General features: G+C 46.5%; 1 protein-coding gene and 1 long non-coding RNA gene across 3 annotated transcripts; both read right to left on the bottom strand.

The window, feature by feature from the left end:
- Positions 1-1186: 1186 nt before the first annotated feature.
- On the bottom strand, positions 1187-2531 carry LOC123098472 (nucleolin 2). The gene is made up of 6 exons (XM_044520463.1): positions 2189-2531; positions 1949-2050; positions 1719-1793; positions 1558-1637; positions 1342-1425; positions 1187-1263 (listed from the first exon to the last, which is right to left on the bottom strand). Exons 1-5 carry the CDS (start codon positions 2246-2248, stop codon positions 1398-1400), a joined length of 345 nt encoding a protein of 114 aa, XP_044376398.1. The 5' UTR covers positions 2249-2531; the 3' UTR covers positions 1187-1263; positions 1342-1397.
- Positions 2532-2563: 32 nt separating this feature from the next.
- LOC123145151 (uncharacterized) lies at positions 2564-5429 on the bottom strand. 2 transcript variants are annotated; one of them, XR_006472134.1, is made up of 4 exons: positions 3421-5429; positions 2968-3279; positions 2800-2889; positions 2564-2704 (listed from the first exon to the last, which is right to left on the bottom strand). It is a non-coding gene; the product is annotated as an uncharacterized lncRNA (long non-coding RNA). The 2 variants fall into 2 exon arrangements; XR_006472130.1 differs by having other exon boundaries at positions 2968-5414.
- Between the last annotated feature and the right edge of the window lie 17317 nt (positions 5430-22746).

Below are 22746 nucleotides of genomic sequence, written 5' to 3' on the forward strand. Positions count from 1 at the left end.
CAAAGCACCACATGCGTCATGCTGAGAAGGCACCGTAAAAAAAAGCAAAAAGGGAGAAAAATCGAACCCTTATAGGCCTATATTCTTAGTTGCTCGCTTCCTTTCGTATCGTATAAGAAAAACACTGACCCCGTACAACTTCAGAAAGGAATCAGTAAGTTTATAACAAGGAAGGATGCATTTTAAAGCTAGATGCTAACAAATCATGTGAAGATTCACTATTCGATTAGGACAGTAACCTAAATTGTGTAATTTCTATCGACACTCGTAATGCAAACAATACAAAGAAGGTAACTGCAGCTCCCTCCACATTTTCACACCTGGGCTTGGGACCGGCAAAGGCAGTGTTAGGCCACAACAATACAAAACACAAGTTTACAAACCACACCATCAAGCAAATGCAACAATACACAACCAATCATTCAACAAAGCATACAAACCACACCATCAAGCAAATGCAATATTCACACAGTCACACACGCACAGTCAAGCCACACACATATTCACACACCGTCAAGCACACACACAGAGAGTCAAGCAACACACACAAAAAGCCACACATAGTCAAGCCACACAGTCACACACACAGAACGGAGCGCTTGCACACAAGAAAGAGACATAGAAAGGGGCACAAACAGAAAGCTAACACATGCAAGACCAAAGTAAACTCAGAAAGCTATAAAGAATTTCCAGAACTTGAATGAGTAAACCGATTTCTCTAGAGGGGTGAGGGTGATTCAGATCTTCGTTCCTGAAAATAGGAAGCTAGTTAGAGGCTGATTACCATCAAACATAAGAGGAAAAATTACAGCAGCATAAATATACTCAAACCATACTTCGTTCTGCTTGGACTTTGCCATTGACATTGATTAATCGTTTTCATCATCACTGCTGGAGCTCTCTTCAGAACTGTCATCATCACCACTGCTTTCTTTCTTGGCAACCTTAGAGACTGGCTTGGCACCACCAGAAGATGAATCCTGGGATAGAGTAAGAAATGCAATATAAACCAAAATCTTCAGATGAAAAAGCAAACACCAAAAAATAAGTACCTTAGGCTTCTTTAGTTCATCACTCTCATCAGAACTATCATCAGAATCATCCTTGGACTGCAAATGTTGAATTACAACAAGATCAATTGTACAAAAAATATCACAGAAGACAATGCTTTCAAGAAAATAAAATTTAAAAAATAATGCATACATATTCACTCTTTTTCTCTGTTGTCAGAGGCCTCTTAGAAGGAATAGTACATTTTGCTGGCTGCAAAACATAGGAAGGAATTTTAAAATTGCACAACAAAAAAAGTAACCAGGCGTAAGCAAGTAACAGAACACTTACTTCATCAGAATCTGAATCCGAGTCATTATCTGAGCTACCACTAGATTCTTCTTTCTTTACAGAAACTGTGTTAGCAGTGGTATCCTGGACATAGGAAGTAAACACATGAGAAAGATGGCACAGACAAAAGATTTGCTAGCAGCAAAACAATGTTTAAGAAATACAAATATCACAAGAGAAGTTACCAAGAGTAAACAAGTACAACAGAGAACTTACTTCTTCAGAATCTGAGCTATCACTAGATTCTTTATAACAGCAACAGCCTTGGAAGATTGAACTGGTTTAGCAGTGGTGTCCTAGAAATATATTGAAAATGTTAGTATCACATTATAAAGACAGAATGATGAAGCCTTAGTTTTCATATAACTAGTAGATACCTCCTCAGAGTCAGAATCAGAACTTTCACTGGATTCTACCACTTTCTTGGCTACTGGTCTTTTAGTGGCCATATCCTGCAAACGGTTTTTCTAGTTAGGACTAAGAAATATGAGTAGTCCACAGAATTAAACGACAAGATCAGGGGAATGGTAAGTGCAAGAAATATGTTTAATGCTTTTGTACTCAATTATCTCACATAGACATGCATTGTTAGAAATGTGATTCTTACCTCATCTGATGAATCATCAGAATCACTATCAAAGCCGTCCAATTCCTGGTTTTTCTTTTGTGCAGTAGCAACCGCAGAATTCTTCACTTCAGTAGATGGCTTCTGAAAACCAATGAAGTGAGACATGGTGAAATCAGGCAAAAAGATAATTAAAAATGCTATTAAATGATGAAGTTTCCACTTCAAAATCAGTAGGTAAATGAATACATCGGAGTCAGAGCTTTCAGAATCAGAACTTACATTGGATTCTTCAATCTTCTTAGCTGCTGCTGGTGCTTTAGCGGGAAGCATATCCTGCATACATTGCTACACTCAGGACTAACAAAATATTGCTGGTGAAGACTGGCACTTGTGCATACTCCGCAAAATTTAAACCATGATAGCAACAATGGGAAGTATGAGACCGAGCACACGGAGTACTCACTATCTCTGATCCATTATTCGTATTAAGGTGCTAGTGGTTGAGTTCAGAACTGAGTGTACCCATGTGTTATGTTCATATTTTTGGAAAATAAAATCAGCTCAAGTTCATTAATAGTTTGTATGGGTGCAGTAATGAGCAGTTGTACAGGATCACCAAAGTATAAGATATCTGCAAGAGGCAAAAACTAACCGTCCAGCACCGCGTCTGCCCATCAGTAGCTCCGCACGAGTAGGCCTTAGGTTATCCGTCATACTGTCCACAACACGAGTAACAACAGCAGGCTTTCCGGCCATGTTGCACTTGTGCAGAGCAGACTTCTGAAATAAGAACACCTAAAGAGCGAACAAAGTAGTGATTCTCTGTAATTGTTTCACTACTAGGACGGCACGTTAAGACCTAATGCATTGCGAAGGTTGAGATAACCAACCTTTTCAGGTGGAAGATCAATTCCAAGGTTTCCCCTTGACAGAGTTATACCATCTGCTTCTTCCAGGATCTCATCAAAATGGTTCAAGCCCTGCAAGGAATAAGGAATTAATAGGTGGTAAACAAATCAAAGTTGCTCAGGAATGTTGAAAGAATATCTTGAAATTACCTCCACATTCTCAATTTTGGCAAAAAAACAGAGTTCGACTAAGATCACCTAACTTTGAGAGGAAATCCCGTGCCTATTGCAGGAAAAAAACTATCAACATTAGGAACATTTAAAGTATGAAATGCAAACAAACATGTGATACTATTCAACAAAATATCAATATAAAAAAATTCAATCTGTTGGGAAAGATGGCAGTGTGAAGTAGTACACTCTAAATATCGACATAATGAGTTACTTGCCATCTTCTGCATGCCTTGTATAAGAAAGAGAGAGGAAGTCAATCTTGTTTGGAGCACCCCATTTCTTCATAACCTGAAAGTCGTGCATGCTCATAAAGTCATAAAATGGGTTACAGCAAGGAGCTCCAGTTTCATGAAAAAAATTATTTTTTAACATGTCTAGTCCCCAAGTTAATAGAAGGAGAAAGAGAGATTCTTGGGAGGAGTTCCTTACATCTTTATCCTCATCAGACAGCGTGGGCATGTCGATATGGATCAGGGAGCAGTGCAATGTGAAGACATAATCGCAAAAAAGTTCAGAAATAAGAATAGTTAGTCTACACTAAACAAGTAATAGGTGGGTTACCTATGATGAGGAACTACCAATACCAAGTTAGCATACATGATTATTCGTCAAGATACGAGTTCACATTCAACAAACAGCAATCAATCGTGCCACAACAATATAGAACACAAGTTATACAACCAACCATTCAACAAAGCATACAAGCCACACCATGAAGCAAATGCAATATTCACACAGTCGTGCGCGCGCGCACACACACACAGTCAAGCCACTCAAAGTCACACACAGTCACACACACACACACACAGAGACAAGCCAGACATATTCACCATCAAGCCACACACATTCACACACGCATACAGTCAAGCCACACACACACACAATCAAGCCACACACACACAGAGTCAAGCCACACATATTAACCATCAAGCCACACACACAGAATGGAGCACTTGCACACAAGAAACAGAGATAGATAGGGGCACAAACAGAGAAAGCTATAAAGAAATTCCAGAACTTAAATGAGTAAACTGATTTCTCTAGAGCAGTGAGGGTGATTCAGATAAAGCTATAAAGAAATTCAAGCACTGCATGAGGAATTACATGGTTTGCGCTCTAGTAAAACTTTCTGCCTAAGCACCCCTGAATACACATAACAATATATGGGAACATAAGCAAAGCATGACAAGAATTAAGCAATTGAAAACAACATAAGCAGTAACACCCTGAACATCCATCAATCAAGTAGAACAAGAACCGACAGAGGGCCAACAATCCAATTTCAAAATAACCAATCTGAACAACGCAGCGTTTGAGATCTGAACATTCACCAAGCACAGTAGTATCAAAGGGCGCATGCGTTTGAGATATGAAAATAACCGACGAACAGCGCAGGTGACGGGACAGACAGAGGAACCGATCTGAACGAGCATGATAAACCGTAATCCAATTTCAAAAGCAGACGCTAACATCGGCCCCACGCGAACAAGAAACGCAGGAACGTGAGCGCCTCTCGGATGACAGAAGCGCACGCAGGAGTTTCTCAAACAGACTTGCTAGTTCGCAAACCAGACGAGCCAAACCGACCGACCGACCGCTCGCTTCCTCCCCGGATACCCCGACGAGACGGCACAAAGAACACGCGAACCCTGCAGAAAGACAGGGGATCGAGCAGAATCAAATCAGACGCGATTGCAAACGGACTACGGCGAGAGCGAGCAAAATCAAATCAGACGCTGTTCTACCTAAACTGACGACGGCGAGGACAAGCAAAATCAAGACAGACGCGACTCTGATCTAAACGGACGACGGCGAGGACGAGCAGAGCAGAATCGAATGAACCAGACGCCATTCCTAAACGAACGACGGCGAGGACGAGCAGAATCGAATCGAATGAACCAGACGCGATTTCTGAACGAACGACAGCGAGGACGAGCAGAATCGAAAGAACCAGACGCGATTTCTGAACGAACGATGGCGAGGACGAGCAGAACCAAATAAACCAAGAACCCCACGGACGAGCGAAACCAAATCTGATTCTTCTAATCCGAACGGACGAATCGAGCGGGGATGAGCGAGATAGAACCAGGCGCAGGAGGAGGCGAGGCAGGAACCGAGGACGAGCCGAGGCGAGAGGGCATGGCCCGGGCGAATACAGGAGGAGTGGCCCGGAGCCCCGGATGAAGAGAGGGGGAGCTGGCCGGCCAAAGGGCGCGCCTTTATAGCCGGGGCAGAGGCGGTCGCGGCAGCCGGAGGCTTGTGCTTGAGGGGCACGGCTTCGGCGAGGTGGCGTGCGTGGCGTGGCGTGGCGGCGGGTATAGAAGGAAAGTGGAGCTGGTGGGTAGCCGTTGGGGCTGGATCCGGAGCAGGAGCGGGTGGGCAGGTCGAGGGCGGCGGCGGCGCTTCCGTCTCCGTCCCGAGTTAGGGAATGGGGACGGACAGGGAAATTTCCAACTAGGGTACTCGGGACAGGGGAATTTCCAAATGTGTTCTTTTTTACTGTTGAAAAAAAATGTGTTCGGGTTGGAAGTTACAGGGAACGAAAATATTCACAATGACTGCTCATTTCGTTGGCACCAACTTAAGTGTCATTTTTTTTGCCCGGCTAGAATAACTAGGGCGTATCCGAGTTGATCGAAAACTCGTCTCGCCCGATAGTGTGTGCAGGGTGTGAACCCTAACTTCCACCGCTACCCTCCCCCTCCTCGCCTCTCCTCCCCTTCGCTGCCGCCGGGCAAAGCCTAGTCGGTGTAGGCGGCGACGGGGCGTTTCTCCCTCCCGATAGTGTGCGCAGCTAGCGCGGGACGGCACCGTGTCGAAGGTGCGATGGCAGCAAGTCAGACGGGCGTGCCGTCAGCGTGGCCAAATGGCAGGGTTGCGGCGGCTGCGTGGATTCTGAAGGTGCGGTGGTGCGTGCTCAGTGGGCCAGCGCTGGTCTAGATGGCGATAGCCCTGCCGGTCTGGTATGTTGAGCGGCGCGAGTCGGGTAGGCATGGGCCGAAGGTCGTGGCCCTGCCTCTAGGCGATCATGGTTGTTGGCGAAGGGGGTGTGCTACGAGCGAGTAGTGGCGGCCCGGATCCATCGAGGGATCTGGCCGGGTGCTGCGGGCGTGGTGCGAGGGAGCTGCTCGACGCCGTCTGTGGATCTGGATGGCCTTGGTTGCTCCTCGCGGCTCCGGTGGGCGGAGGGCTAGGTCGTGGCAGGGATCTCCCCTTGCCTCGGTCTGGTCCGGACGTCGCAGGGTGGCTACATCGGTCGGCGGTCAGTCACAACGGCTTGCGCTGCGACGGTTGGCAGTAGGGTGCGGGTGCCGGTGGTGCCGCTTTTCTTCCGCCGATGGTGCAGGATGCTCATGCGGCGGAGATGGCCAGGACTGGGAGCTCGTGCTAGGGCGGATCAGTTTTTGGCCCAGGATGGGTCGGATCTCTGCTCAGGTAGATGATGGTGGGCCCGATCCGGGTGGTGCCCGCAACCGAAGAGGTCCCTCTACTCATGGGTACGGTGGTTGATGGTGGTGGTCGGGACATCACGAGGCCATCGAGAAGATCGGTGTCGAAGACCACGGACATGGCGTCGTGCGAGCGTGCTCCACGGCGACCATCAGTAATGACGAAACTCCTCAGCTTCAAATAGTGCAAAGGAACTCCTAAATATTTCAAGGCAGAAGTCCCAATTTTAACACAGAAAATTTGTGAAAGCAACTTGGAAGAAGCATCATCAAGATTAACATTCAACAAATCACACTTATCATAATTAATCTTCATACTAGATATCTGGTCAAAACAAGAAAGCAACAACTTTAAGTTTCTGGTTCATTCAGGACTAGGATCAAGGAAAATCAGCATATCAGCAACATATTGAAGATTGACTAAGCTATATGGTACTCCCTTCGTCCCAAAATAAATGTCTTGAGCTTAGTACAAATTTATACTAGAGTTAGTATAAAGTTGAGACACTTATTTTTGGACGGAGAGAGTACTATATAAGGAATAATCCCAGAAATAACATTAGTTCTGACAGCTTTCGCTAACATCCTAAAGAACACATCAGCACAAGGTTGAACAACATGGAGGAGAATGGGTCCCCTTGTTTCAAGCCTTTCCCACCAACACAATAAGGTCCATTGGTGTCATTAATACGGACACTAAAGGAGCTATTTGGATGATGGACAAGACCCACCTAATCCACTTATTGCCAAACACTCTAGAAGTTAGCATCTCTACCAAGAAATCCTAGTTAACCCTATCGTAAGCTTTCTCGTAAAATAATATGAGGATAACCCCAGGCTTGCCAGAGTTATGTAGTTCATGGATGGCCTCGGGCTGTGACCACACTTTCTAGAATGAATCTCCCTCGGACAAACACAGACTCACATGGAGAAAGTAGTCTTTGTCCCACAGGAGACACTCTATTAGCCATAGCTTTGCTAAAGATTTTTATAGAGCAATTACTAAGGCATATAGGCCTGAATTTCTTCATATCCTTAGCATCGGATTCCTTAGGGATCAATGTGACAATAGCATAGTTGAGCCTCTCGATATCTAGAGAGCCCTCCTCGGAATCCTGGACCAAGGCCATGAAATCCTTTTTGATTAAATCCTGCAAGTCTGATAAAACAGGAAAGAGAGGCCATCAGGGCCATAGGCTCCATTAGCATACGAGCCCATAATGGCCTCTTTGATTTCCTCCTCAGAAAATGGTTTTTCTAAACTAATGTTTTCTTCTTGGAATACCATTTCTTCCTCGGACCAAAAATGGTCACTTAAATGAATATTCGGCTTAGGTTCGTATCCAAATAAGTTTTTTATAGAAATTAGTGGCAACCTCCAACATATCTTTAGTAGAATTGACAGGGTCATCTATGTTCTTCAAAACCAAAAGGTGATTTTTTTTTCTCCGAAGCATGAAAATAAGCCGTATTCCTACCCCCTTCTAGAAATTTTGTAATCCCTAGACCTCTGCCATGTCACAGTTTCTTTTTTTTTCCAGACTAGGTAATTGCCCGTGCGTTGCAACGGGGCACATAGACATGTAAAAATTTAGTGAGTCCTCTAGACAATAACCGTGATTTAACATAAAAGGGCTCTTTACCATCTATATCCTCCCAATATGCAAACCAATTAGAATTGATACATACCATGCCAATTGGATTAGTAAAGCTTATGTCTAATTTCAGAAGCTAATGGCCAAGGAGCTGGCAATTTTGTTTCTGAAGAGAAATGCATTGCATGTAGATCAGGGAAAAACCTTTGTCTAACTCTTCACCCGCTTCTCCCTTACACTTTTTTTTGAGGCAAACCAACAAAGCTTTATTCACCCGTCACACAGTTTACAGGGACGAACAAAAGATCCCCAGGGTGACCTAACCAGACATGGCGGCCAACCCCGAGTGTTAACGCATGCTTTGCTAGTCTGTGAGCCTCGACATTCGAGGTTCTAAATTCATGGCTAAAAAAACAGGAAACTAAAGAAGTAGCTTGTGCCTTAATTTTCAGCACAATTGCCGCGTAGGATGAGGCAGTTCCTCCCTTGATCGCTTCGACGGCCTGCTTGCAATCGGATGCCACATGAACTTGCTGAATGTACAAGTCATTAGCCAGTGCTAACGCCTCTCTAATCGCTAGAGATTCCGGAACTTCAGGATCATCGATATTTCTGAAAATAACTACAGAAGCTCCCTGGTAGATGCCTTCTGAGTTACGCGCAACAACGCTCACAGCACCAAAACCTCCCGCTCTAGGAGTAGCTGCGTCGACATTGATCTTCACATGTCCGTCCGTCGATGGGATCCAGGAATTAGGTCGCGCCTCCTGAGGCACCGGTCTTAGTACCGGCTTCTTCAACATTTGTAGTTCAGAGAGGTAAGTTGTGATGAAACTATGGGTCACAAAAGGTGTTTGGAAGATTCCCTCGTGGATAACCTTGCGGCGAGCATGCCAAATCGCCCACATGGTGACTATCAGTTCTGTGAAGTCTTCAGCTGGTAGTGATTCACTCATAGTAAAAAGCCAACCCTTTGCGTTATCATCTCTATTCTCGCACATGTGTTGAACCAGTTCTTCTTTGCTCAAAGCCCACACACTTCTAGCCATGGTGCACTCAATCAACGAATGTCTCCAGCTATCTTCAACACCGCATAGTGCACACACATGAGATGGCGACATATTACGGTGATGTAGAACGTCACCCGTCGGCAATGAGTGTTGAGCCAGCCTCCATGTGAAAACCTTTAGTTTTGATGGAACTTGCATAGACCAGATTGAGGACCATCCCTTCTTCTCGATGGCACTATTGGAAACATTATGCCCCTCGTCCAACCAGGCCTCTCTGCTTGCCTTGATGCGTGAGATCATCCTGTATGCCGAAGAAATAGAGAACCAGCCTCGAGGATCCTCTGACCATGCCCAAAAGTCGCCAACCTGTCTCGTGCATAGAGGGATCTTGAGGATTGTTTCGGCATCCAGTGGCTCGAACACCTCCCACACCAAATCCTCTCTCCATGAAGCTGTGGTGGCGTTGATAAGTTCTGAAACAAGTTGAGGAGGGTTAGCAACCCTTGAAGAAAGAGGCTTCATCATCCCGTTCCTGGGAAGCCAATTATGCTCCCAAATATGTGTTGTGGTTCCATCTCCTATCCTCCGAATAATCCCGTTCAACATGGTGTCTCGTCCATCCAAAATAGAGCGCCAAATCTGCGATGGTGATGATCCAAGTTCAGCCTCAACAATAGTGGTGTTCGGGAAGTAGATTGCCTTCAGTATACGCGCACTCAAGGACTCTGGGTTTTGAAGTAGTCGCCAAGCTTGCCGAGACAACAGAGCTAGGTTGAAAAGTTCCATGTCTCGAAAGCCTAGACCACCCAAGTTTTTAGGATTAGTCATAATATCCCAAGATACCCAACACGGTTTTCTTTTTCCATGTTTGCTGCCCCACCAGAATTGACGAATGAGGGAAGTTATGCTCTCACAGAGACCCCTTGGCAATCTAAAGCAAGACATTGAAAACACCGGAATAGCTTGTGCTACTAATTTAATCAATACCTCCTTCTCGGCGGAAGACAAGAGCCACTCCATCCATCCCTTGATCCTTTCCCATACCCTATCATGGAGGTATTTGAAGGTGCCATTCTTTGACTGACCAACCTCCGTCGGCATCCCTAAATACCTTTCACTCAAGGTCTCGTTTTGCACATTAAGGACATCCTTTACCTCCTGTCTTTGAGAGACAGGGCACCCCTTGCTAAAAAAGATAGAGGATTTTTCATTGTTAACCTTCTGTCCTGATGCTCCACAATAAACATCCAATAGGTTTGAAACCCTGGTTGCACCCTCCACACTAGACTTAAAAAGCAGTAGGCTGTCATCTGCAAACAACATGTGGTTAACAGCCGGAGCTATCGGTGCCACCTTGACGCCACTGAGCACTGATGACTGAGAATTAGATTTTAAAAGGCACCAAAGGCCCTCCACTGCTAGCAAGAATAGGTAGGGGGAGATGGGATCTCCCTGTCGAATACCTCTTGTAGGTTTGAACTGTTCCAGCTTCTCTCCATTGAATAAGACCAAAAATGATACAGACCTGACCATGGACATCACCACATCAACCCATGCTGGTGCAAACCCAGTTTCACCATGATCGCATGTAAATAATCCCATTCAAGCCTGTCGTAGGCCTTCATCATATCAAGCTTCAAGGCACAAAGTCCGGAAGTTTTTGATCTATTCCTCTTCATGAAATGCAGACACTCATAGGCACATATAATGTTGTCAGTAATAAACCTTCCAGGTACAAACGCCGACTGTTCTTCTGATATGATATCTGGAAGACTTTGTTTCAATCTGTTCGCTACCACCTTGGAAGCTATTTTGTACAACACATTGCAAAGACTGATAGTCCTGAACTGAGACAATAATGTAGGGTTTTTTACCTTAGGGATAAGTACCAACACCGTGTCATTGATCATTTCCGCACTCTCTTCACCCCTAATGATGCGCAATACCACCTTAGTAAGTTCCTCGCCACATAGATCCCAATGCCTCTGGTAGAAATGAGCTGGGAACCCGTCGGGTCCCGGGGCCTTCGTAGGGAACATCTGAAATAACGCATTCTTAACTTCCTCGCTGCTATAAGGGGCACATAAGATCTCATTCATGGCCGGGGTTACTTTCTTGGGGACGTGCTGCAATACCTCCTCCACACCGTTGACACCCTCTGATGTATATAGTGCCTCATAGAACTCACGAACCATGGTGCGTAGCTCGGTTGGGTCTTCGGTGTGTACACCCAATGAGTTGTATAATGCCTTGATCATGTTCTTCTTCCTTCTCATGCTCGCCCGCATATGAAAAAACTTTGTGTTTCTGTCTCCTTCCGACAGCCATTCCAATCTTGATCTTTGATGCCACATGATCTCCTCTCTATGGTACAACTCCACCAACCTATCATTCATCTTGATCTCTATGTGCGTCGGCCCCGTGCGGGCTGGATCACTTCGCATCCTCTCAAGCGAAGATTTTAGCTCCTTTATTTCCTTCTAGACACTACCAAAGTTGTCTTTGCTCCAAGTTGTTATTTGATGAGATATGGATAGAAGCTTGTCTCTGAAATCTCCTATGCCATAACCCAGGGACACATCATTCCAACTCGACTCAATAGTTCGCCTCCAGTCCTCATGTGACTCCCACATGACCTCATATTTGAAGGCCTTCGCACCTCCCAGCTGTTGCGGCTCTTGATCAAAGTTAAGAAGAATTGGACCGTGATCCGAGCTAGCTGACGTGAGGTGTTTCAGCGTCGCTGTAGGGAACATGTCCATCCAGCCAGTGGACGCCAGAGCCCTGTCCAGTCGCACCTTGGCATAAGAACCCCCCGTCACCTTCTTCTCAAAGGTCTAGAATCTCCCCTGTTGGAAATATGCCCTAGAGGCAATAATAAAAGGATTATTATTATATTTCCTTGTTCATGATAATTGTCTATTATTCATGCTATATTTGTGTTATCCGGAAATCGTAATACATGTGTGAATACATAGACCACAACATGTCCCTAGTAAGCCTCTAGTTAACTAGCTCGTTGATCAACTGATAGTCATGGTTTCCTAACTATGGACATTGGATGTCGTTGATAACGGGATCACATCATTAGGAGAATGATGTGATGGACAAGACCCAATCCTAAGCATAGCACAAGATCGTGTAGTTCGTTTGCTAGAGCTTTTCCAATGTCAAGTATCATTTCCTTAGACCATGAGATCGTGTAACTCCCGGATACTGTAGGAGTGCTTTGGGTGTACCAAACGTCACAACGTAACTGGGTGACTATAAAGGTATACTACAGGTATCCCCGAAAGTATCTGTTGGGTTGACACGGATCGAGACTGGGATTTGTCACTCCGTGTGAAGGAGAGGTATCTCTGGGCCCACTCGGTAATGCATCATCATAATGAGCTCAATGTGACCAAGTGTTTGGTCATGGGATCATGCATTACGGTACGAGTAAAGTGACTTGCCGGTAACGAGATTGAACGAGGTATTGGGATACCGGCGATCGAATCTCGGGCAAGTAACATACCGATTGATAAAGGGAATTGTATACGGGATTACTTGAATCCTCGACATCGTGGTTCATCCAATGAGATCATCGTGGAACATGTGGGAGCCAACATGGGTATCCAGATCCCGCTGTTGGTTATTGACCGGAGAATCATCTCGGTCATGTCTGCATGTCTCCCGAACCCGTAGTGTCTACACACTTAAGGTTCAGTGACGCTAGGGTTGTAGAGATATTAGTATGTGGAAACCCAAAAGTTGTTCGGAGTCCCGGATGAGATCCCGGACGTCACAAGGAGTTCCGGAATGGTCCGGAGGTAAAGAATTCTATATAGGAAGTCTAGTTTCGGCGACCGGGAAAGTTTCGGGGGTCACCGGTATTGTACCGGGACCACCGGAAGGGTCCCAGGGGTCCACCGGGTGGGGCCACCTATCCCGGAGGGCCACGTGGGCTGAAAGGGGAAGGAAACCAGCCCCTGGTGGGCTGGTGCGCCCCCCCTTGGGCCTCCCCTGCGCCTAGGGTTGGAAACCCTAGGGGTGGGGGGGCGCCCCACTTGACTTGGGGGGCAAGTCCCCCCCTGACCCAGGGCCGGCGCACCCCCTAGGCCCCGTATATAAAGAGGGTAGGAGGGAGGGAAGCCGCACCCTAGTCCCTGGCGCCTCCCTCTCCCCCCGTACCACCTCTCCCTCTCGCTGAGCTTGGCGAAGCCCTGCCGAGATCACCGCTGCTTCCACCACCACGCTGTCGTGCTGCTGGATCTCCATCAACCTCTCCTTCCCCCTTGCTAGATCAAGAAGGAGGAGACGTCTTCCCAACCGTACGTGTGTTGAACGCGGAGGTGCTATCCGTTCAACACTAGGATCATCAATGATTTGGATCACGACGAGTACGACTCCCTCAACCCCGTTCTCTTGAACGCTTCCGCTCGCGATCTACAAGGGTATGTAGATGCACTCCTCTCTCTCGTTGCTAGATGAACTCCATAGATTGATCTTGGTGAAGCGTAGATTTTTTTATTTTCTGCAACGTTTATAACAGTGGTATCAGAGCTAGGTCTATGTGTAGTTTCTTTGCATGAGTAGAACACAAATTTGTTGTGGGCATAGATATTGTGAATTTTCTTTCCACTACTAGTCTTATTTTGCTTCGGCGGCATCATGGGATGAAGCGGCCCGGACCGACCTTACACGTACGCTTACGTGAGACAGGTTCCACCGACTGACATGCGCTAGTTGCATAAGGTGGCTAGCGGGTGTCTGTCTCTCCCACTTTAGTCGGAGCGGATTCGATGAAAAGGGTCCTTATGAAGGGTAAATAGAAATTGGCATATCACGTTGTGGCTTTTACGTAGGTAAGAAACGTTCTTGCTAGAACCCTATTGCAGCCACGTAAAAACATGCAACAACATTTAGAGGACGTCTAACTTGTTTTTGCAGCATATGCCTTGTGATGTGATATGGCCAAAAGTTGTGATGAATGATATATATGTGATGTATGAGATCATGTTCTTGTAATAGGAATCACGACTTGCATGTCGATGAGTATGACAACCGGCAGGAGCCATAGGAGTTGTCTTAATTATTGTATGACCTGCGTGTCAATGATTAAACGCCATGTAATTACTTTACTTTATTGCGAAACCGTTAGCCATAGTAGTAGAAGTAATAGTTGGCGCAACTTCATGGAGACACGATGATGGAGATCATGGTGTCATGCCGGTGACGAAGATGATCATGGCGTCCCGAAGATGGAGATCAAAGGAGCTATATGATATTGGCCATATCATGTCACTATTTGATCGCATGTGATGTTTATCATGTTTTTGCATCTTATTTGGTTAGAACGACGGTAGTAAATAAGATGATCCCTCATAATAATTTCAAGAAAGTGTTCCCCCTAACTATGCGCCGTTGCGAAAGTTCGTTGTTTCGAAGCACCACGTGATGATCGGATGTGATAGATTCCAACGTCCACATACAACGGGTGTAAGACAGATTTACACATGCAAAACACTTAGGTTAACTTGACGAGCCTAGCATGTACAGACATGGCGTCGGAACACAAGAGACCGAAAGGTCGAACATGAGTCGTATGGAAGATACGATCAACATGGAGATGTTCACTAATGATGACTAGTCCGTCTCACGTGATGATCGGACACGGCCTAGTTGACTCGGATCATGTATCACTTAGATGACTAGAGGGATGTCTAATCTGAGTGGGAGTTCATTAAATAATTTGATTAGATGAACTTAATTATCATGAACTTAGTCTAAAAACCTTTGCAAAAATGTCTTGTAGATCAAATGGCCAACGCTCATGTCAACCTCAACTTCAACGCGTTCCTAGAGAAAACCAAGCTGAAAGATGATGACAACAACTATTCGGACTGGGTCCGGAACCCGAGGATCATCCTCATAGCTGCCAAGAAAGCATATGTCCTAGAAGGACCGCTAGGTGATGCACCCATCCCAGAGAACCAAGACGTTATGAACGCTTGGCAGTCACGTGCTGATGATTACTCCCTCGTTCACTGCGGCATGCTTTACAGCTTAGAATCGGGGCTCCAAAAGCGTTTTGAGCAACACGGAGCATATGAGATGTTCGAGGAGCTGAAAATGGTTTTCCAAGCTCATGCCTGGGTCGAGAGATATGAAGTCTCCGACAAGTTCTACAGTTGTAAGATGGAGGAAAATAGTTCTGTCAGTGAGCATATACTCAAAATGTCTGGGTTGCACAACCACTTGTCCCAGCTGGACATTAACCTCCCGGACAAGGCGGTCATTGACAGAATCCTTCAGTCGCTCCCACCTAGCTACAAGAGCTTTGTGATGAACTACAATATGCAAGGGATGGTGAAAACTATTCCTGAAGTATTTTCAACGCTGAAATCAGCGGAGGTGGAAATCAAAAAGGAACATCAAGTGTTGATGGTCAATAAAACCACTAGTTTCAAGAAAGGCAAGGGTAAGAAGAACCTCAAGAAGGACGACAAGGGAGTTGCCGCGCCCGGTAAGCCAGTTACTGGGAAGAAGCCAAAGAATGGACCCAAGCCTGAGACTGAGTGCTTTTATTGCAAAGGGAAGGGTCACTGGAAGCGGAACTGCCCCAAATACTTAGTGGACAAGAAGGCCGGCAACACTAAAGGTATATGTGATATACATGTAATTGATGTGTACCTTGTCAGTACTCGTAGTAGCTCCTGGGTATTTGATATCGGTGCGGTTGCTCATATTTGTAACTCAAAGCAGGAGCTGCGGAATAAGCGGAGACTGGCGAAGGACGAGGTGACGACGTGCGTCGGAAATGGTTCCAAGGTCGATGTGATTGCCGTCGGCACGCTACCTCTACATTTACCTACGGGATTAGTTTTAAACCTCAATAATTGTTATTTAGTGCCAGCTTTGAGCATGAACATTGTATCTGGATGTCGTTTAATACGAGATGGCTACTCATTTAAATCCGAGAATAATGGTTGTTCTATTTATATGAGAGATATGTTTTATGGTCATGCCCCGCTGGTCAATGGTTTATTCTTGATGAATCTTGAACGTGATGTTACACATATTCATAGTGTGAATACCAAAAGATGTAAGGTTGATAACAATAGTCCCACATACTTCTATTTATATGAGAGATATGTTTTATGGTCATGCCCCGCTGGTCAATGGTTTATTCTTGATGAATCTTGAACGTGATGTTACACATATTCATAGTGTGAATACCAAAAGATGTAAGGTTGATAACGATAGTCCCACATACTTGTGGCACTGCCGCCTTGGTCACATTGGTGTCAAGTGCATGAAGAAGCTCCATGCTGATGGACTTTTAGAGTCTCTCGATTATGAATCATTTGACACATGCGAACCATGCCTCATGGGGAAAATGACCAAGACTCCGTTCTCCGGAACAATGAAGCGAGCAACCAACTTATTGGAAATCATACATACTAATGTGTGCTTTCCAATGAGCATTGAGGCTCGCGGAGGCTATCGTTATGTTCTCACTCTCACTGATGACTTAAGTAGATATGGGTATGTCTACTTGATGAAACACAAGTCTGAAACCTTTGAAAAGTTCAAGGAATTTCAGAATGAGGTAGAGAATCAACGTGAACGAAAGATAAAATTCTTACGATCAGATCATGGAGGAGAATATTTAAGTCACGAATTTGGTACGCACTTAAGGAAATGTGGATCGTTTCACAACTCACGCCGCCTGGAACACCTCAGTGTAACGGTGTGTCCGAATGTCGTAATCGCACTTTATTGGATATGGTGCGGTCTATGATGTCTCTTACCGATTTACCGTTATCATTTTGGGGATACGCTTTAGAGACAGCTACATTCACTTTAAATAGGGCACCGTCTAAATTCGTTGAGACGACACCGTATGAATTATGGTTTGGGAAGAAACCTAAACTGTTGTTTCTAAAAGTTTGGGGATGCGATGCTTATGTCAAGAAACTTCAACCTGAGAAGCTCGAATCCAAGTCGGAAAAATGCGTCTTCATAGGATACCCTAAGGAAACCATTGGGTATACCTTCTACCTTAGATCCGAAGGCAAGATCTTTGTTGCCAAGAACGGGTCCTTTCTGGAGAAAGAGTTTCTCTCGAAAGAAGTAAGTGGGAGGAAAGTAGAACTCGATGAAGTACTGCCTCTTGAACCGGAGAGTAGTACAGCTCAGGAAAATGTTCCTATGGTGCCTACACTGACTGGAGAGGAAATTAATGATGATGATCAAGGTACTTCGGATCAATTTGCTACTGAACTTTGTAGGTCCACAAGGACACGTTCCACACCAGAGTGGTATGGCAACCCTGTCCTGGAAATCATGTTGTTAGACAATGATGAACCTTCGAACTATGAAGAAGCAATTGCGGGCCTAGATTCCAACAAATGGCTTGAAGCCATGCAATCCGAGATAGGATCCATGTATAAAAACAAAGTATGGACTTTGACAGACTTGCCCAATGATCGGCGAGCGATAGAAAACAAATGGATCTTTAAGAAGAAGATGGACGCGGATGGTAATGTTACCATCTATAAAGCTCGACTTGTCGCTAAGGGTTATCGGCAAGTTCAAGGGGTTTACTACGATGAGACTTTCTCTCCCATAGCGAAGCTGAAGTCCGGCCGAATCATGTTAGCAATGGCCGCATACTATGATTATGAGATATGACAAATGGACGTCAAAACGGCATTCCTTAACGGCTATCTTAAGGAAGAACTGTATATGATGCAGCCGGAAGGTTTTGTCGATCCTGAGAATGCTAACAAGGTATGCAAGCTCCAGCGATCCATTTATGGGCTGGTGCAAGCATCTCGGAGTTGGAACATTCGCTTTGATGAGATGATCAAAGCGTTTGGGTTTATGCAGACTTATGGAGAAGCCTGCGTTTACAAGAAAGTGAGTGGGAGCTCTGTAGCATTTCTCATATTATATGTGGATGACATACTTTTGATGGGAAATGATATAGAACTTTTGGACATCATTAAGGCCTACTTGAATAAGTGTTTTTCAATGAAGGACCTTGGAGAAGCTGCTTACATATTAGGCATCAAGATCTATAGGGATAGATCAAGACGCCTCATAGGTCTTTCACAAAGCACATACCTTGATAAGATATTGAAGAAGTTCAATATGGATCAGTCCAAGAAAGGGTTCTTGCCTGTATTGCAAGGTGTGAGATTGAGCTCGGCTCAATGCCCGACCACAACAGAAGATATAGAAGAGATGAGTGTCATCCCCTATGCCTCAGCCATAGGGTCTATTATGTATGCCATGCTGTGTACCAGACCCGATGTAAACCTTGCCGTAAGTTTGGTAGGTAGGTACCAAAGTAATCCCGGCAAGGAACACTGGACAACGGTCAAGAATATCCTGAAGTACCTGAAGAGGACTAAGGATATGTTTCTCGTTTATGAAGGTGACAAAGAGCTCGTCATAAAGGGTTACGTCGACGCTAGCTTCGACACAGATCTGGATGACTCTAACTCACAAACCGGATACATGTATATTTTGAATGGAGGGGCAGTAAGCTGGTGCAGTTGCAAGCAAAGCGTCGTGGCGGGATCTACATGTGAAGCAGAGTACATGGCAACCTCGGAGGCAGCACATGAAGCAATATGGATGAAGGAGTTCATCACCGACCTAGGAGTCATACCCAATGCGTCGGGGCCGATCTCTCTCTTCTATGACAATATTGGAGCTATTGCCCTTGTCAAGGAGCCCAGGTTTCACAAGAAGACCATGCACATCAAGCGTCGCTTCAACTCCATCCGTGAAAATGTTCAAGATGGAGACATAGATATTTGCAAAGTGCATACGGATCTGAATGTCGCAGATCCGTTGACTAAACCTCTTCCGTGAGCAAAACATGATCAACACCAGAACTCTATGGGTGTTCGATTCATCACAAAGTAACTAGATTATTGACTCTAGTGCAAGTGGGAGACTGTTGGAAATATGCCCTAGAGGCAATAATAAAAGGATTATTATTATATTTCCTTGTTCATGATAATTGTCTATTATTCATGCTATATTTGTGTTATCCGGAAATCGTAATACATGTGTGAATACATAGACCACAACATGTCCCTAGTAAGCCTCTAGTTAACTAGCTCGTTGATCAACTGATAGTCATGGTTTCCTAACTATGGACATTGGATGTCGTTGATAACGGGATCACATAATTAGGAGAATGATGTGATGGACAAGACCCAATCCTAAGCATAGCACAAGATCGTGTAGTTCGTTTGCTAGAGCTTTTCCAATGTCAAGTATCATTTCCTTAGACCATGAGATCGTGTAAGTCCCGGATACTGTAGGAGTGCTTTGGGTGTACCAAACGTCACAACGTAACTGGGTGACTATAAAGGTATACTACAGGTATCCCCGAAAGTATCTGTTGGGTTGACACGGATCGAGACTGGGATTTGTCACTCCGTATGACGGAGAGGTATCTCTGGGCCCACTCGATAATGCATCATAATAATGAGCTCAATGTGACCAAGTGTTTGGTCATGGGATCATGCATTACGGTACGAGTAAAGTGACTTGCCGGTAACGAGATTGAACGAGGTATTGGGATACCGGCGATCGAATCTCGGGCAAGTAACATACCGATTGATAAAGGGAATTGTATACGGGATTACTTGAATCCTCGACATCGTGGTTCATCCAATGAGATCATCGTGGAACATGTGGGAGCCAACATGGGTATCCAGATCCCGCTGTTGGTTATTGACCGGAGAATCATCTCGGTCATGTCTGCATGTCTCCCGAACCCGTAGTGTCTACACACTTAAGGTTCAGTGACGCTAGGGTTGTAGAGATATTAGTATGTGGAAACCCAAAAGTTGTTCGGAGTCCCAGATGACATCCCGGATGTCACAAGGAGTTCCGGAATGGTCCGGAGGTAAAGAATTCTATATAGGAAGTCTAGTTTCGGCGACCGGGAAAGTTTCGGGGGTCACCGGTATTGTACCGGGACCACCGGAAGGGTCCCAGGGGTCCACCGGGTGGGGCCACCTATCCCGGAGGGCCACGTGGGCTGAAAGGGGAAGGAAACCAGCCCCTGGTGGGCTGGTGCGCGCCCCCTTGGGCCTCCCCTGCGCCTAGGGTTGGAAACCCTAGGGGTGGGGGGGCGCCCCACTTGACTTGGGGGGCAAGTCCCCCCTAAGCCGCCGCCCCCCTTGGAGATGGGATCTCCAGGGCCGGCGCACCCCCTAGGCCCCGTATATAAAGAGGGTAGGAGGGAGGGCAGCCACACCCTAGTCCCTGGCGCCTCCCTCTCCCCCCGTACCACCTCTCCCTCTCGCTGAGCTTGGCGAAGCCCTGCCGAGATCACCGCTGCTTCCACCACCACGATGTCGTGCTGCTGGATCTCCATCAACCTCTCCTTCCCCCTTGCTAGATCAAGAAGGAGGAGACGTCTTCCCAACCGTACGTGTGTTGAACGCGGAGGTGCTATCCGTTCAACACTAGGATCATCAATGATTTGGATCACGACGAGTACGACTCCCTCAACCCCGTTCTCTTGAACGCTTCCGCTCGCGATCTACAAGGGTATGTAGATGCACTCCTCTCTCTCGTTGCTAGATGAACTCCATAGATTGATCTTGGTGAAGCGTAGATTTTTTTATTTTCTGCAACGTTTACAACAGTAGTACTCTATAAGTTGTTCGGAGTCCTGGATGAGATCTCGGACGTCACAAGGAGTTCCAGAATGGTCCGGAGGTAAAGAATCTATATGGGAAGTCTAGTTTCGGCCACCGGGAAAGTTTCGGGGGTCACCGGTATTGTACCGAGACCACCAGAAGGGTCCCGGGGGTCCACCGGGTGGGGCCACCTATCCCGGAGGGCCACGTGGGCTGAAAGGGGAAGGGAACCAGCCCCTGGTGGGCTTGTGCGCCCCCCCTTGGGCCTCCCCTGTGCCTAGGGTTGGAAACCCTAGGGGTGGGGGCGGGGGCGCCCCACTTGACTTGGGGGGGCAAGTCCCCCCTAGGCTGCCGCCCCCCTTGGAGATGGGATCTCCAGGGCCGGCGCACCCCCTAGGCCCCCTATATAAAGAGGGGGGGAGGGAGGGCAGCCGCACCCTAGTCCCTGGCGCCTCCCTCTCCCCCCGTACCACCTCTCCCTCTCACTGAGCTTGGCGAAGCCCTGCCGAGATCACCGCTGCTTCCACCACCACGCTGTCGTGCTGCTGGATCTCCATCAACCTCTCCTTCCCCCTTGCTGGATCGAGAAGGAGGAGACGTCTCCCAACCGTACGTGTGTTGAACGCGGAGGTGTTGTCCGTTCAGCACTAGGATCATCGGTGATTTGGATCACGACGAGTACGACTCCCTCAACCCCGTTCTCTTGAATGCTTCCGCTCGCGATCTACAAGGGTATGTAGATGCACTCCTCTCTCTCGTTGCTAGATGAACTCCATAGATTGATCTTGGTGAAGCGTAGAATTTTTTTATTTTCTGCAACATTTCCAACATGGATTTGTGCATTACTTCTTTTAGCTACGCCCTGGTGTTCTTCCTGACGTAGCACCTCGTTGAAATCCCCCACACAGACCCAAGGCAAGTCATTTAAAGCTGCCAAGTTTTTCATTAGATCCCAAGTTTGGTGCCTCAGACTAGTTTGGGCCTCCCCATAAAAGCATGTCAATCGCCATGGGTCCTGTCCCACCTCCTGTATTTTCGCATCAATGTGGTAAACAGAGTCGCCCAAAATCTCAACATCGATTGTATTATTCCAAAACATGCCAATTCCACCGCTTCTACCCTGACTGTTTATTGCATATGAGTTATCATACCCTAGAGTGCTAGCAAAAGCTTCTACACGTACTCCACTAATTTGTGTCTCAACAATACATAGTACGGTAGGGGCAAACTTCAACGCGAAATCACGCAGTTCGCGAACTGCCGCATGTTTGCCCGCGCCACGACAGTTCCAGCAGAAGACACTCATTGGGCCTGGCGGCGCCCCACCTGGGAGCCCGCCAAACTGATTTTCGGAGCAATTTCCTTCTCTTCTGCAGCATGTTTGTTTCTCTTTGTATCCCTCTTCGACGGAGGGCTGATCGGCGAAGGGAGGTGGGGGACAATGGCCAATTGGTTGGATGCTATCTGTGTGCTGTTCTGGTCACTTTGGCCCCCTTTCCCCATCTGTTGAGTCGGCATGGGATTTGCACTAGATGGGTTGGATCTCTTCCTATTCTGATCGGTCATGTCCACATCAACCAAAGGTGCTGATCCATACCCACTGTCCTGACAAAAATCCTCTTGGGTTGCTCCTGGATCAACCCCCATCCGTCCTCCCGTGCGGCCACCAGCGCGGCCACCCCGACGGCCACCGCGACGTCCATTGCCCTCACCCGGTCCTCTCCCTGCTCGCATGAACCAGGAGGCACGTAGATCCTTGAAAACCAACGCCGAGGGTGGCTGTATCCCATTACCACGCTCTTTGTAAAGATGCCCTAACATACCACATACGGCACACCAGTCACGAAGCCGCTCGTACTTTACCCTGTAGATTTGCCTCTGTCCATCTCTTACCATCGAAACAACGTTCTTCAGAGGTTTGAGAACGTTGATGCGAACCCACACACGATAAAAGTTTCCAGTAAAATCATTGGAGCCCGTTTCAGCATACAACACCTCTCCTACCTTCTTCGCCATCGGGCCAACTAAGTGGGCATACAAG

Source organism: Triticum aestivum, chromosome 1B (genome assembly GCF_018294505.1).
Source record: "Triticum aestivum cultivar Chinese Spring chromosome 1B, IWGSC CS RefSeq v2.1, whole genome shotgun sequence".
Lineage (NCBI taxonomy): Eukaryota > Viridiplantae > Streptophyta > Magnoliopsida > Poales > Poaceae > Triticum > Triticum aestivum.